At 37.6% G+C, this 16,804-nt stretch overlaps 1 protein-coding gene across 4 annotated transcripts in view; it reads left to right on the plus strand.

Moving 5' to 3' along the window:
- plekhg5a (pleckstrin homology domain containing, family G (with RhoGef domain) member 5a) overlaps window positions 1-16,804 on the plus strand; it is a gene marked incomplete at its 3' end in the record, with an annotated part of 37,981 nt that overhangs the window by 12,176 nt on the left and 9,001 nt on the right. For 3 of the 4 annotated variants that reach the window (XM_084100905.1, XM_084100903.1, XM_084100904.1), the window contains exons 3-8: window positions 7,359-7,500; window positions 7,673-7,772; window positions 8,949-9,009; window positions 9,225-9,316; window positions 9,406-9,542; window positions 10,480-10,640. In XM_084100905.1, the coding sequence (XP_083957031.1) occupies window positions 7,359-7,500; window positions 7,673-7,772; window positions 8,949-9,009; window positions 9,225-9,316; window positions 9,406-9,542; window positions 10,480-10,640 (693 nt within the window). Of the gene's footprint in view, window positions 1-4,308; window positions 4,660-7,358; window positions 7,501-7,672; window positions 7,773-8,948; window positions 9,010-9,224; window positions 9,317-9,405; window positions 9,543-10,479; window positions 10,641-16,804 lie in introns of those variants that run through there. The other variant, XM_084100906.1, reaches the window with a different exon arrangement.

The following is a 16,804-nucleotide window of genomic DNA, read 5'->3' on the forward strand; positions in this document are numbered from 1 at the left end:
CGTGTGATTTAAAAATTACCCCCCCCACATCTGAATTTCGTGTGGCGCATTTGCACGGGATAAGCGAAGCCTGTGATTTTACTCGAAATTACTGACTTATCTCCCGGATATGATGTCAATAGGCTATTGCTTGGAAATGTCTTGTCGTTATTATAGGTCTAGCTGTATGATATATCATAAACAGAAGAATGGTTCTTACCACATGCTGCTATACATGTCATTCATCTCCATCTAATCATTCTTTTTGTTTTTGCTCTTCTGATGGTTTTCAGCTTTCTCTTTCTGCAAATTGTATAGTTGTATCTTATGGTGTATAGCGATATGACCCAGCACCCAAAAATACTATCAAAACACTCCAACGCAGCCTCCATTCTTCGCGAAAGATGGATAAAAAAGCGCACAGGAAACAAAAACCTTGAAAAAATTATAAACGACCCCGCCAAATCACAGAGATGCCGATTTGCACAGGACTAATATTATCACAAGACCTCGGTGTTCGGCGAAATATGGTAGGTCATTTGCGGGGGGATTTTTACTTTACAGACATGTAAAGTATGTTAAAGCATGTTTAATTACAGACATGGCCGATTCGCACTGGATTAAGATCACATACAACCTCCGCAATTATTACAAATGACTAGAGGTTACCAGGTAATACTTATCCCGTGCGAATAGGGCTTAAGTCTCCTCGCATTCCAATGTCAATTGTGCTCGTTCCTGTTGCGTGTCCTCAATCTGGCAACCCGCGTGATTGTCGAGTCTGAGCAAGAGGGCTCTCTCCAATATTTTGAATTTGGACTGCAGTACCCATTTCAACCACTAGCTGTCAATCTTACATACTGCACCTTTAAGGGAGTAATTATTTGGATTTTAAAATACTTTCATATCACATAACCATAAGTAATCCTTTTGCAGGTTAAATTCCCGAAAAGAACAAACACTTTCTCTTTGTGCCACTATTCTGTTTGTTTGAAAATACTGAAAAACTTTTCCCAGCAAGATTGGCTCAACCAGTGGTGTGAATTCGGGGCAGGGCTATCTGTTTGAGTGACCAATGGAAGTCCTTAGGAGTGTTTTGTGAAACATTTTGGAAACAGTCATTGTATACAATACTGTTTCATGCCACTAATGGAGGTAGAAATGACAAAATTAAACTTAAAATATATTGATTTAATTTTTTCTCCCAGTTGTACTCTCATCAGACAACCTATATTACCTCTCGTATTTCATGCTGTACCAGCTGTCAACATTAAGATCTCTAATTCTCTCCTTGTTTGCTCTCTTTTGCCAAACATAGCTCTCCGCTCTCTCATGCACTCCTTTAAAGGAGACCTCTGATGTCACCAGGCAGGAATTAAGACTCTAGATGAACAATAAGGTCACAATCCATGACCCCTATGGTGTAAAATTACAGTCTTTTTCAGCTCTGCATCAGGTATCGAAATCTTCCTCGCCTCAGGCATAAGCACGTGTAATGACGACATGCTTCAAAATAAAGCCAAATGTCAGTCGTTTTGATGAGCATGTGGGATCAATGTACTATTAAAAAATAAATTCAAAAACTTTCTATATAAACAATTAAAGGAGAAAACGATTCTATTTGAAGTTATTATATCATATAAAATTAAGATCATAAAGTAAATTAGATATTGTTTAGATACTACATATCATATACTGTATAGAATGTATGCTTACTCAAAACCTCACCGTGTGACCCTGTTTAACCCACAAAATTTTTTAAATGCTTGAGTGCTTCCCGTCGTTCACTGAGAGAAAAACAGTGAGCTCACACTTGTAGTCCTCTTACGCATCCCAGTCCTCATAAGGGAAGACCGAGAGACGTGGCCACAGAAAGTTGTTGTGGATTCAGAGTTGAGTAAAAACAGGAAATGGATGTCAAAGAGTGACGTTTAGCTGTTGGAAATGATGACACTTCTGTCCCCCTATGTTTCTGAGAGAATGTCGTCAATGGGGCATGCTTTGCCTGACCTGTCACATCCTTTGCTGTTTAGTTTACTTTTTGTATAGACTTGTTTTTTTCTGAGGTCATTAATGGCAGATTATATGAGATCTTTGAGTACGAGTATGTAGGTTATTGTGACTTTAAGGCACAATATTTTATGAACTAAGTCATCATTAGGCCTTACATCAGCCTGCTATATAAAGCACTGACAAAGAAAGAGAGGAAGGACGAAGAGAGGAAAAAAGGGGGTTTTGATAGTGTAATATTCTGGATTTGGTAGATGTAAGCTCAGCCGCAGGCTTCAAAGACTCTGTTTTTATGTAGGATATCCTGACACCACATGACCCAGCCCCCTGCAGGGGTGTACTCTGGGAAGAGTCTGAAGTACATGATGGCAAGGAGACAGTTGGTGACGGAGCGCACTGGAATCAATATAGCGGAATATTGAGCAGAGAGTCACACCGTTCTGCTCACATGCTCTGGTTGGTTTAGATATGAGAGAAATGGTTTGAGACAATTTGTTTGTGGGTTTAATGTGTTTACTGTTGCTTTTTATCTGCCTTACTCATAAAAAAGTATTAATTTCTTTAAAGTATATTATATACTATGTAACGTGTTAATGTCTGTGATTAATATTTCACATCATTACCGCACTACACAAGCTGATTGGCCTCTGCTGATCCTGCAGCCAATGAGATTGCTTGCTCAACATTTAAATCTGGTTTAGTGTTTGCTAACCCTCCACCTCCCCTGGCTCCACCTGCATATAAAAGAAGACAATTCAAATTCTACATTATGAACACTTTTTAGTTAGAATGCACATGCTAATTAGCTGGTAATCCTGACAAACTTCTGTCTTTCCCAAGTGGCAGGAGCTGTACTTATATGTTATCAACATGGCCACCGAGTGGACTGACTTGCCTTTAAGGGACCAGATGGACAAGACTAATGCTGCACACTGTAAAATCTAATTAGCTGGACTTACTTAAAAAAAGCATGCAAACCAATTGCCTTAAAAAAACAAGTAAAGTGAAATAGGAATAGTATGTGGTACTGACAAATGCTGTTAGTATAGTTCACTTACACAAGAGTTCTAGTAACTAAAAAAGAACTGTAGAGAGTACTTGATCATTTACTTTAAATAACATATAATTGTTACCATTGTTGTGTTTTGCAGGCTGAATGTTGAATTCTGTGTGACTCAAGTATGATCAATTGCAAGACTGTCACAAATATAGAGGGATAATATAAACCCAATTAAAAGTTTCACAAGGTGTTTAGGACATAAGTGTTAGCAACAAAATTATAAAAGATCATTAATTGACATGAAATATAGTTATGTTATACATCATTCATTCATTCATTTTTATATATATATATATATACCGAATGACTGATTTCTTGTTGCAATCGCTGCATCAATGGGTAGAGAATTACAATAGTATAAATTAAGTTCCAAGTGCCCAACCAAAGGGATAACTAATCGCCGTAATGGTGACTAAAAACATTTTAGGAAAGTCAACATCAATTTGTGAAGTCAGCTTGTGCGATGTTCTCTCAAATTTTTCAGTTGTATTAAAATTTCAACATTCAAGATGACTTTTGGAAATGAGTGAATGCAAACAGAGAAAAATAACTGCAGAAGTGGAGGAAATGAGTGAAAAGTCCATTAAGATTTTCCCCGCCTCAAAAACCACACTCAAACAAATCAATCAATCTTAACTTGGGTTTTCTTAGTAAACAAAACATAGTATGGGAATAGTGCAGATTACTAGATTTTTACAATTAAGTTAAGACATTAAGTAAAGTTAACTAAAAAGTGTTAAGGTGATGATACACAGGGCAACTTTTTGAGCAATGTTGCTGGGCAATATTGCCATCAACGGGCAACCAGATGAGACACAGGGCTCACGACCGATCTAAATTATCCAGATAGAAATGTATTGCCCATTTTCAATGGGAAAGTGCCCAAGCAACAATCGCTCGGCAAGATTGCCCAGCAACATTGCTCAAAAAGTTGCCCTGTGTATCATCACCTTTAGTTAGAATCACCGTTGGATTTTACAGTGCATGATTATCTTAAAATGCCCCTATTTTAAAACTACCGTGCTGATATATTGGCTTATCACTAATATTATACATGCATGCATTTGTCTAAATACTGCAGGTGGCTGCTGATCTAAGGCACATTTCATTTAATCACTGTAGATAGATGATAAATGACAGAACTAAAAATGAGAACAGGGAATGAGAATATGCAATGAAAGATTATAAGTGAGGCAGAGCTTTGTGTGTTTGTTTTTTATATGGGTGGTTGGAAAACTGTGTTTGCGCACGGCAAAATCAGTGGGAGCGGGTGTGGCTGGGAAACCACAACTCTTTAACACCCTCTTTTAGATCTAGTCGGTACACACAGCTGCTCTATCTGAATCACCTATATCACCACACACACACACACACACTCACAGACTGTTCAGAAGCAGCCTGTAAGAAAGGAAGGAAGCAGGGGAAGTGGAAGAGGGGAGAGAGGGAGAGCAAGGGGGGTGTTGGGCGCTGAAAGCATCGAGTTGTCCCGAGACTCTACGTTGTTCGCTGACATTCTTACGGACCGCGGAGAAGCTGTCACTTCAGGGGGGAGAGAGAAAGGCAGGCGCTCACAGACGTGCACACACACATGCGTGTGACACCAGTATCAGGTGTGTGTCATAAATGCATTATTGTATGTTATTTCACGGCGGCAACTGAGGTTTTATGGTTGTTATTAAAAAGTCTCCGAGCTGCGTGAAGTGCTGCGTTTTTTTTTAACACAGATGTGTGAAAGGTCTCAGAGAAATGAGGCATAGCCAAACTGATGAAAGTGTTAGTGCTCTCTCTCTCTCTCTCTCTCTCTCTCTCTCTCTCTCTTAGTTATCTAAGAGGTATCTAAGGTTTTGCTGTGTGCTTTCGTTCAGTGTTTTTTTTGTTCTGTGTCTTGCTGTAGTGCTTGTTAGATATTTCACTTTGTGGTCATTTTAATCATTTTTCTTGTGTAAAATCTCTACAATGGGCTTTAAATGTGTGCGTGCACTGGTGTGAGTTTGATAACTGCGAAGAGAGAATAATAATGGACTTTTTCCAGTCCTCTCCAGGCCCTTTGTAAACGACTTCACAAGACAATCACAAGCTGATTTTATAAACGTGGCTCTACATTCTCTTGAGATCATGTGGGGAAAAACTAAAAATGGATTTTGCGCTCACAAGGCCTTGTAAACGTTACTGTGCCATTTGGCTTACAGCAGAATGATCGCCTAAGATCTTTACAAAAAGATGTTAATGTAAGATGTTAGTGTTTGGTTTTTAGTAATTGTTTCTTAATACGTTTGTTTTATTTACTCAAATTAAATTGAATGTTATCATTTATTTTATTTTATTTTATTTTATTTTATTATGTTGGCCATTTGCACTGGACATCGAAAAACAACTAGTTAGTGTTCACAGATACTAAAAGTTGACTTTCTCTCATAATCAGATTTATATTATTTACAGATGTTATATATATATATATATATATATATATATATATATATATATATATATATATATATATATATATATATATATGCATGGGTGCATTCAGTTTATCAAATCTGACTGTAAAGTCATTTATAATGTTAAAAAAAATATATATTTCAAATAAATGCTGTTCTTTTGAACTTTATTCAAAGAATCCTGAAAAAATGTATCATGTTTTCCACGAAAATATTAAGCAGCACAACTGTTTTCAACATTGATGGTAATAAGAAATGTTTCTTGAGCACCAGATTGCCGTAAGAAAAATGATTTCTGAAGGATCATGTGACTGACTGTAATGGCTGCTGAAAATTCAGTTTTGACACCACCGAAATGATTATAAGCAGTGACACACCTGAGAGATTTTATATTGCACATTAAGATGCAGCAATGGCTGCTGGATTTGTTATTTTTCTTTACTTCGAAATGAATATCATTTTTGTGTACCTCACAATTAATATGTTTATAAGTGCGAAACAAATATGACAACTTAAAGAGAAGAAAAGGCATTGTTTCAGCTTTCGGAGTGCTTCTCCTGGCTTTCAAAATAATTTTTCCTTACTGTAACTCATTGCAAAGGCATTTCAAATAAGAAGATAAAGACAAAAAAGTTCCAGGTAGGATAAAGTAACAGTTTGGCTTGGCAGTAGTTCCTCTCAACCTTATTTAGCCTTATTTAGCAGCAATCTGGCTTTATTTTCCCCCAGCTGGAAGCTACTTTGGTAATATATACATATGAAATTGATCATGAATGCAAATCTTCACCACATTTTCAGTCATAACGGTTATTTTTCAAACTGCTGCTTTTGCGATTATATAACCTCTAGAATCTGCCCATTTTCCTGTTTCTTGTCTCCTATTGTTTGTTGGGGTTTGCTGGCACATGCCCTGTGTCTTGCTTACTCACTTCTTGTGGTTTTCGCTCAGAAAGTGCTCAGGCGCTTTGTCACCACCTCAGCATTTATATTGGCACCTTCAGAAGGTTTAGCTTGAGTATGTGTGCTTGAATATATTTTGAGTGGTTTTCATTTGAACCTGAACTTGTTTGAGAAGTAGCCATAAGGAGAAAAATCACTGCTTTTCATATGACGGCTCAGTTTTTGCATGAATCTCGCTGTCTGAGTGTGTGCTGCTTCTGTTCTGAAGCATATCAAGAGAACAATAGAAGGAAGCACACAACCAGGAGGTCTTAATCCCTTTCTTTTTCTATCTTTCCACACTTTATTTCCTGCTGCTTTTGGGCTTATGGAACTTGTGTCTGAAATGGTCTTTGGAAAATAATGCTATTGCAAATTCATGGTATGTTGAGCCTTATGGCAACATAATGTTGCATAATAGCACAGCAGGGTGTTTCTTGTCGAAACTTTTTATGTCCCAAGGGTTGATTTTTATGCAAACTTTCAACTTTTTTCAAACTTTCAAGTATGAAGGTCACATTAAAGTTATGGAAAGATCATACCACGGTGATATCAATTCCTTTTATGTGTAGAATTTATTTAACCATTGTCTTAGTTTGGCCCAGGCTTTATTAAACTAAGGAAATCATAAAAATGCAGATTATTGCATTTTAAAACCTTTGAGAATCTCAGAGTCAGAAAGAGTATGAATATACACACTTGGAAATTGTTAGAGGACAAATTAAATGAGCAAGAAAGAGTGTGAAAATTACTTTAAAAGGGCTTTTTTTATTTATTCCCAGGGCCAGAAGCGCCCATAGTTGAAGAAACACCCATCATCATTAAATTTGTAAGAAAATTGGGTTTTGGTCATACTGCCAATTATATTTGGGTTTCACACTGCTGTGTTTTTCAAATTTGACATTATTAATTTATGATTTATGCCTCAGGTTTGCCACCACCCATCGTGTCAGAACCTTAGAGACGGCAGCCCACTGCACCTCTGTGAGTCATGTGACTCAAACTGCCATCCCGTCGCCCGTGACGGCATGCTCTTTGACAGGCACCCACGGTTTGACCTGCAGCCACAAGGTAAAGCTCTCTCTATGTGTTCTCTTTTTCAACCTATCACTTATTTCAGCCAATTTAATTCAGATGAAAATAGATGTCAGCTGCTCTCAAGACAAGGATGACACTTATAGTTAATTCTAATTACCAGCTTCTGGCAGGATGTTAGAGTTGCTTTTCTTCCTCTCGCCCACAGGTTCCATCCTGGCCCGGAACGTGTCCACTCGTTCCTGTCCACCTCGCACCGGTCCCCCCTCTGACATGGAGGACGGAGAGGATGGATGCGCTGACCTAGGGTCAGTTCTTTTTCACATTTATCCCTCGATTCTTGCATCCATTATGGGCACAGGCTTGGGTTTGTTATAATGAAAAAGGAAGTATGTGTACTTTCCAGTGGCGTCATCCCCTGGAGAACATCTGGGATAGGATTATCTATTCCTTTTGGTGATCAAACTACTTTAGGAAATGGAACAAAGAGCATAAATCTGAACTCTTGAGTTTGCAGCATTATAAATGAATGGGTACAAACTGTTTTTGGCAGGCAATGTGAATTACGCAAGTAATTCGATTCGAAAGACTAGCTTTAGCTTACGTCACGTCTAATTTTACTTTTCCAAGTCACTAAAGCAAAGATGCAAATCAGGTAACATTGCAAACACTTCAAAAACTAGGGGGCTGTAGCGCACTTCCAAGGTGGCTGCAGAATAGATTAAAATAAAACAAAACAAGATTTAAAATGAGAAGAAACGGCTAAAAATAATGATGTAAGCTGAAATCATGTTTCTTTTTTGTTTGGATATACTGGATGAGGCCATTTTAAAAGTGTGATTTCTAGACCTGGAAAAGTCATAGAAATGAATACAATTATTTAAGTAATTTAAATATTGTATAATGAATGTATATAAAATAATTATAATGACCCTGTAATCACAAACTAGAGAAGTAAATTATGAGGAAGACCATGAAGAACGTTCAGTTATTGGAATTATGGAATTTTATAATTATTTTATGTAATTATTTTAAAATATTGCTTCACCTAGTTACTGTAAATAAAAAGAAACAATGACCAATTTGTACATTACAATTCCTAATTTTGCAGGCCAGTTCTGAAAGCGAAGTTGTGGAGCATGCAGCAGACTACCTCAATCGGGCATACTTTGCCTTCTCCAACATTTGATCACCATTTGATGCATTACTGCTTCTATAATCAATAAAATATGTAATCAATAGAAAACTTTTCGTTTGCCTCCTGCTTTCTGTGCATGGCAGTAGTGCGTCTTTGAGCTAGGCACATTACGATGTCTTTGCAGCCTTATTTACATAAATAAATTGTGGTTTGTGCTGAAATGAATGACAATGTCTAGTGCCTGAATTATGTGTGGTTGGTGAAAAAGACAGACATTTTTTGTGCTTTAAAAAACCATGGCATTCATTGTAGGTTTAATCATTCCTTGTTTTTTTGTTTATCTCAGGGATCACAGGAGTGGAGGAATGAAATTGGTTAAAAAGAAGACCAGACGCAGACACACAGATGTAAGAGAAGAATAAGAGATCTGATTTTTATTAAGTCTGTGTGACATTTTACTTTCTCAAACAAGTGATTTGGTTTTGCTGGCAAGATTTTGGGACTTGATGTACCTCTGAGTCAGTGCTCTTGACCTTTCTTTGTCTGAAGATTTAATCAGTTTGTATTTGCGATAACTGTTTTCCTAAAACACAAGCTGATTGTCCGTTCTTCACTCCTGTAGGATCCTAGCAAAGAGTGCTTCACTCTGAAGTTTGACCTTAATATTGACGTCAGCATGGAGATTGTCCCAGCTGTGAAGAAGAAAACCTTGAGGTGATTTGTTTGTACCCCTAGGTGGCGCAAATAAACAATTCAATGCATTTAGAGTCATGTATAGCTGACCTTTTAGCTTTGTGTTTCAGAGAAGTACTGGGAGCCGTGTTTGAAAGAAAAGGTATCGAGCTGTCACGTGTCAACCTGTTCCTAGATCAGTCCAATACCCCACTTTCACTGGGATTTGAAGCCTACCGCTTCGGTGGCCACTACCTCAGAGTACGAGGTAATGTTCTCCTTACAGTACTTCCAAGCACTATACTGTGAAATAGAAACGACTGTCTTTTCATGTAAGAGCTCATGTAAATATTAGAAAATCGATTACAGTATCTCTTTTCACTCATTTTCTTAATGTAGAAATACAGATATAACACTTTTGCTCATTTAAAGGGACAGTTCACCCTTATCTGCAACTGTTAGCAACATTAAAGGGACAGTTCACCCACAAATGAAAATGTTGTCATTTTCTCACCCACAAGTTGTCCCAAACCTGTATGAGTTTCTTTCTTCTGTTGAACACAAAAGAAGAAAGAAACTCATACAGGTTTGGAACAACGTGAGGGTGAGAAAATGACAACATTTTCATTTTTGGGTGAACTGTCTCTTTAATGTTGCTATCAGTTGCAGATTATGACCAAAAATGATATTTAAAGAGTGAAAGACAAGTTATTGGACATTTACTGGTACTCCAGCAACAATTTCTAATGACTAAATCAAAATCTACATGTATATAGCCACAGTCAGAATGGATTTTGTTTGGAAAGTTTGAATAATTGATTTGTGAACGATGGTGGTTCTCAATGTTGCATCTTATCAGAGAAGGAGAGTTTTATACTGACGGGTCATTTTCTCAGGAAAATAGAAGGACATGTCATGATTTAGATGTTTCTGTGATGGCATGATGAAAAAAAAAAGATTTTATTTACTATATGATTTTAATTTATGATCATATTTTATTATGATTTAAGAATGAAGCACTCTGAGAGAAAGAGCAGTCTGACCTTTCAAAGGAATTAAATAGTTAAATTTGAATAATTTTATAGAATAATTTTAACTTTTTATCAGTTTATCAATCTTAACAGGAGAATGAATCAAAAATTTCACTATCACTTGATGATAAATTTTCAGCCAAGCATAAATGCCCATTGTGTGTGTGTGTGCAGCTCGACCAGGAGAAGAGCTGAGGGTGGAGAGGTGTGTGAAAGACCCCCGTTCTCTTAGTCTGCCTATCATGAGGTCCTCCAGCACACGTAGTTCCTCTACTGACCGAGCAGAGCATGGCTCTCTGGGACGCCGAGAGGCGGCAGACCTGCTAGTCGGCCTGGTAGGTCACTCTCTATATAGAGGAGACCGGGGCTAGTTGTCACGAGAAGTTTCATGAATTGTTTTGTTCTTTTAACTCTTTAGATTTTATTGAAAATCCTTAACGAAAGATACCATGGTGACAGCTTACCACATTTAGTAAAGTGTGCCTTATTTCCTTGGCGTTAACGATGAAAATGTTTAATTTTATAATTATAATATTATAATTAAATATAAAGTCTTTAAGGTACACTACCATTCAAAAATGTGGGTCAAAAGTCTCTTTGATCAAAAATACAGTAAAAACAGTAATATTGTGAAATATTATTGCAATTTAAAATAACTTTTTTTATTTTAATATATTTTAAAATGTAATTTATTCCTGTGTAATTTAGAAATGTAAAGTAGAACGTTCACAAGAAAAGTATGTATTTGAAATATAAATTATTTGTATCAGTGTAAAAGTCTCAATTTAAGGCATCCTAGCTGAATAAATGAATTCATTTCTTTTAAAAAAAGAAAAGTTTTTAACCCAAACTTTTGAATGGCAGCGTATGTGAAAAATACTTTTAAAAAAAAGCTAACCCTGAGTAAATATTCACCAAAGTAAAAAGTGTGGCAATCAGCCCCAGTCTCCACTTTATCTTTTTCTTTGTCGCTCTCGTTCATTCTAGCATTTTTATCACATCCAGTTACCTTTCCTTCATCATTTTACTGTTCTTGTAGGAGTGTACAGTACATGGCTTTTTATCATCTGAAACCCATCAATTCCACCCATTGTGCAAACGCAATTGCGACATATAATTACGATAAATGTTTTTTTCCAAAGCCAAGTACTTACCGCAAACCCTGTGAATGACTGAATTATTGTTTTGTGACAATGTTGTGTTGCCACCAGTAACTTATTCTCTCAGTTAGAGACCACAAGGTTTCTAAACCAGTCACCCTTTTTTAGGATCATATCAGAGACACGTCCAGGGTTGAGTTTGTTTAAATACAGGGATGTGTCTCGGAAATCCTGATCATGTTGCCAAAGGACTCGACTTCCACTTGAGCAGCATGTGCCAGCCTGAGTGTTCAAGCTCAAAATCAAACAATAAACCTTCCCAATAAAGTAAACACATCATTGTAATGTACCCTGTATGAAATTTCTAATGTGTTTTTAGGCCTGTGCTGAATTCACCCACCTCCATTTCCCATGGAGCATTTGCATACGGTAGCAAAGTTCAAAGCTCACGAGATTTTATTTCCTTGTGACTGTCCGAAAGTTCGGCATCATCAGCAGTTCAGTGAAGCACAAGGTTAACCGATTTCACCCAGGATGTCCCCGATGGAAAATCCTGTGGAATTAGTCGGAAAGATTGGCTTCTTTTTTATCTTTTAAAGGAAAGACACGAATAAATCCATTGATACTTACCGTAAATCGTTTTTTTTTTTTTTTTTAAAGAAAGACTGGCTTCTGTAATTCAACAATGTGTATTTGTACTCCTTCAGTCCTCATACATACTGATCCTGGTTCAATTTGTAACTAAGAATGACAGGTGCAGTTTACTCTAAAGATGTAATGAAGCGATTATGTTTCTTGCTTTTACTGTACTGAGGTCAGATGGGTACTGTGTCCTAGCCGGTCCGGTTTACATAACTAGCCATAAATGTGATTGTCAAGCCATAGAGAAATGATAAGATAGTGCCCTACAGCCTGTTATTTCCATCTGGAAATACAGTCGTGTGTGTTATCTCAGCAAAAGACGGCACAAAGTGAAACAGAGCGGGCTAGAAGAGTGGCAGGAGGTTCAGCATTGGCATTGAGATCAAAGGTCAGATCAGAAGCCTAAGACACAAGCAGAGAGAAACAACACGGGAAGAAAGAGAAGAAAAAGAAGAGCAAAAAAATCAAGAAGTCGCTCATTTTGAGCGAGTTTTGAGGTGGATTTGAATACAGCCATGATCTATTATGTTTCTTTTCTTCAACAATGCCTCAACTTGAAGAGGACTAAATAATTTTCAAGGTATCTTTAATACCGGATCTACTGGAACTGCGCCATCTGGATCTTTACGTCTTATATCCTCTTGCATGGTAAAGAAACCCGTGCCAGCGTTGAAATGCTGAATTTCCGTCAGAGGACATGGAATGTGCCCAGCGTGTCAACATTCCCAGAGGTTCCAGGTGGAATGCTGATCCACTACAGTCCTCTGAATGAGCTTCCTCGGATTCATGCCCACAGGGCTCACACTACGGGGTTGGTGGCCGCCCGCGTGCAGCGCTTCGAAGCTGTGGACGCACCACCTCCCAACCCCAAGCCTGTGGCTACACCGTCCCCTCCTAACAGCCCCACGTATCCACCGGGAGATACTAAACAAGGCATCAAGGTAATGCTGCAATATGCAGGCTTAATATCAGTCTCAAATCATCTGGTTCAGGAGAAGATTGCGGTTTATTTTCTCTGTAAAAAATATCAGGTAACCTAGAAAAATATACAAATGTGGCAGCGTCTAAATTGCTAGTTTTAAATCAATTTATTATATTATATTATATTATATTATATTATTTACTATTTAATACAAAGTAATTTCATAAAGTTCAGGTAGAAAAAGCTCATTAAAGTCTCTTTAAATGGCATGTTTCCATCTTTTACGGTGAAAATGGTCTGTTGTCTTACTGGAATATACAGTAAATCCAAACGAGCTATATAAAATATAGCCATATAAAATATGTATGTTTTTATAATGCATATAAAATATAAAACCAACCTATCACTTGCAGGTAATTCTGTTATATTCTGCTTTCCCCCTGGATATATCAGATAACATTTTGCCCTAATTTTCATTATAGTTTTTTGTTTTTGTGTGATTTATGACTAATATGAAATATACCACTTTTATGTTGTAATTCCCTTTATCATCATTAGGTCCTTAACCTTTATGGGAAACTGAAACTTAAGCTATCTTGCTCTCTTTATGCAGGATCTTATGATTAGAGGTGTGTTTTACTGGGGACATCTTGGTAAATGTGTAACCATGTACAGAAGCACCTGGAATGTTTAATGCTTATGCTGGCCTAAGTGTTTCCTTATTTCTTTATATGTAAAATGTGCCTCGTTTTCACCTCATCTAACGTATTTATTGAAGGAGGTACATTGTGGAAGTTCTGCAATCAGCAAAAGTGCTTTTACACACAAACACACCCCCCCCCCCCCCACCAAAAAAAAACAGTTGAATTTGAATAGTTTGAATAGTTTTTCTTCACAAACAAAATATTTATATATAAAAAACCACTAAATAGCACTAATATCCCCCTCAGCAGATGTATCCCAATAAGATTTGACAGGATGAAAGAGAGCTCCGCAGTTTTTCCCGTCTTGCTTTCTTTTACCTGATCTTAATGGTGGTTTTGGACAGTTCAGAGAGACTCTCTGCAAAATGCAAATTAGGACGTTATGCAAATTAGCACCTAATTAGTCACAGTCACTTAAGTCACCTTTGGATTTGTTACAAAGTGAAGAATTGTGTGCTGTGCTTTAGAAGACAGGACCCCAAATGTGTTTATATTCACAGTGCATATTTAACACTTTATCGACCATCTATCCTTAAAGGGACAGTTCACTCAAACATCTAATTCTGTGGTCATTTACTCACCCATCATGTCTTAAAAAAATTACGTTTTTTTATTCTGTAGAACACAAAAGAAGATATTTTGAAGGATGTTTTGTCCATTAAGTGAAAGTCAATGGAGTTTAAAAAACAGGAGTCATATAGGTTTAGAACAACATGAGATTGAGTAAATTTTTGGATGAATATTTTTATGCAGAAACAACAATAAGAAAGCCATTTGTAGTGTCACCATGACACTGTTTGAGAATCCCAACAGCAACATTGGCTCAACCCATGGCCAGTTTGTCTTACCAAACTGATTAGGAAAATATATTTAATTATTTTTGCACATTTAAACCAGCACATTAAGCGTCATGTACTATAGAGCAAATTTCAACTGCTTGATTATATTGACAAAAAATGTAAATTATCTATAAAATTGGGATATTTAGTACATCCTACTTTACTTGCATACATAGTACATTCATGTAAAGCAATATAAACTGCCTGATTTACTTTATTTCATTGCAAAATGTAACTATATTATCGCCCAGCTCTAATCTACTAAATGTGTCTATAAGGCGTGAAGATATTAAGATATTATAAACATTAACATCACTACTTTCTGTAAAACTACTTTGAAACAACGTGAAAATGACTAAATGACTTGACTCGTACGTTGCCCAGCAAGGAAAATCCCTTTCACCGCTTGCATTCACAGCAGATGTGCAATAAACGTTGTTTTGCAGTCAGCTCATGTCGCTGTTGATTTTAAAGCGAGCCGCTGCTAGGATCAGTTGTTTGAGGTAGCTGAGGTAGCAGAAGGAGCTCCTCCTCCCCTGCTCCTTTCCCCTCTCTTCCTGTTCACACAATAGGAGGGCAGGATTCTGCAGTTACTATGACACCCGGCCAGCCCTCCTCAGCAATGCAGCGTTCTACCGTTCAGTCCTCTCAGCCTCCTTCAGGTTCACTCGCACGCACGTATACGCGCAAGCCGACGAGCCTGTAGAAGTGGATTTAAATGCATTAGTCCTTTGACATCAATGTAGCTTTTGTGAGGGTGCAGGAGGGAAGCAGGTTGTAGGAGATTGAATCTGGGCGTAGCATGGGCCTGGCTCTCTTTTGATGCCGTGCAATGCTGTGGACTGCCTTGGAAATGCCTCTGACATCTACGGTGAGCTTATTATCGCTTGTCTTCTGTGTTTGACACTTAGGCTTTATCTGCATGGTTCAACCTTTTTGCAATCAAATATGAATGTTCAACGACTGCCTGTCTGGGAATTAATGGGGGGAAAATTTTTGCCTGCAGCCGCAGCGCTTGCATTGCTCTTCATAATTGAATTCTCCATCTCTTTGTAAATATAAGAAATGTTATGGGTTCATCAAGCATATTGGCTTGTTTTAAAAGGGATTTTATGAGTGAATAAGCCAAAATCTACTTTTTCTCTGATAACTCTTGGAAATATAACATCTTCAAATGCTGGCTGGGTGCAATGTTGACTTTGTGTTCCTCAGAGAGAAACTAGCCAAACAAATGAGTCAAACAGGTTCTTCGGATGGGCATAGACCAAGACAATGAGCTTGTCATATTTGAAGGATGACTTTAATTAGTTTTCTGCAACCAGGATGGTCTGTCATATGCAGCAAGTAGGGAAGCATTTATTGATTGATCAGTGCTGTTCGGAAATCAGAAATCTGATGAGTGAATTTATCTGATCAGAGCAAAAAGCTAAGAGCATACTGACTTGATCTAGAATTGTTTATCGATCTGGGTAAGCAACAAATTGGCTTTTGGCACAAAACATTCTGTCTGTTCAGAAAAATTGGCATTGTCCCAGAACATTGACGAATGAATTGGCCTGAAGATCTTCAAGATCTTTCTCTGACGAAAAATGCAAGGTTTGTTTTTAACCCATTGTAATTGCATTTTCCACTGAAAAGAAAGGCATCATCAGAACACAATGTCCAAGTAATGAGCCCCAAGGGACATTGAGTGGCTTTCCCCACTATACTCATGCATTCTTCATTTCTCTCCATTGTCGTGAACAGGGAAAAGCCTTTCCCCTGTTTTCCGAGACATGCCTTGCCTCTTTTCCTGTTGTTGCCGAAGGGTTCCTCTCGCTCGCTCGGGTCAAAGGGTTCGCTAATTCTTGTCAGTCAAGTCTCTAATGCTTCAACCTTTCTGCGCGGAGAATGTTGGCAAAACCCACATGGCCTTTTCACCTGTTGACAGCTGAATATGCTCCCTAAGGTCAACAAAGTTTTTTTTTCCCATCTTCAGGTGAAAGATGTCCCTGAATGTACAGAGATGGTCTGAGAACAGACCTGTCGTTGTTTATGTATAAATGTCCTGAGTGTTTTGTTTGCACTTCCTTACTTGTCAGAGCCAGGCTACTTCTGGCACTTTACATTCCATACTTTAGCCCGAAGACTTCACAAAGTTTGCTGCTTTGACTTCTTGTCAAAGTTTGTATGACAGATGCATTTCCTCTGTGACTATTGTTACATTGTTGGTCAATTCAGCTTGCCTATGCTTAGTTTGCTGCTCTAAAAGTACAAATAAAATAGTTTAATATGCAACATTTCTGTCAGTGT

Source organism: Abramis brama (genome assembly GCF_963993115.1).
Source record: "Abramis brama genome assembly, chromosome: 23".
NCBI classification, from domain to species: domain Eukaryota; kingdom Metazoa; phylum Chordata; class Actinopteri; order Cypriniformes; family Leuciscidae; genus Abramis; species Abramis brama.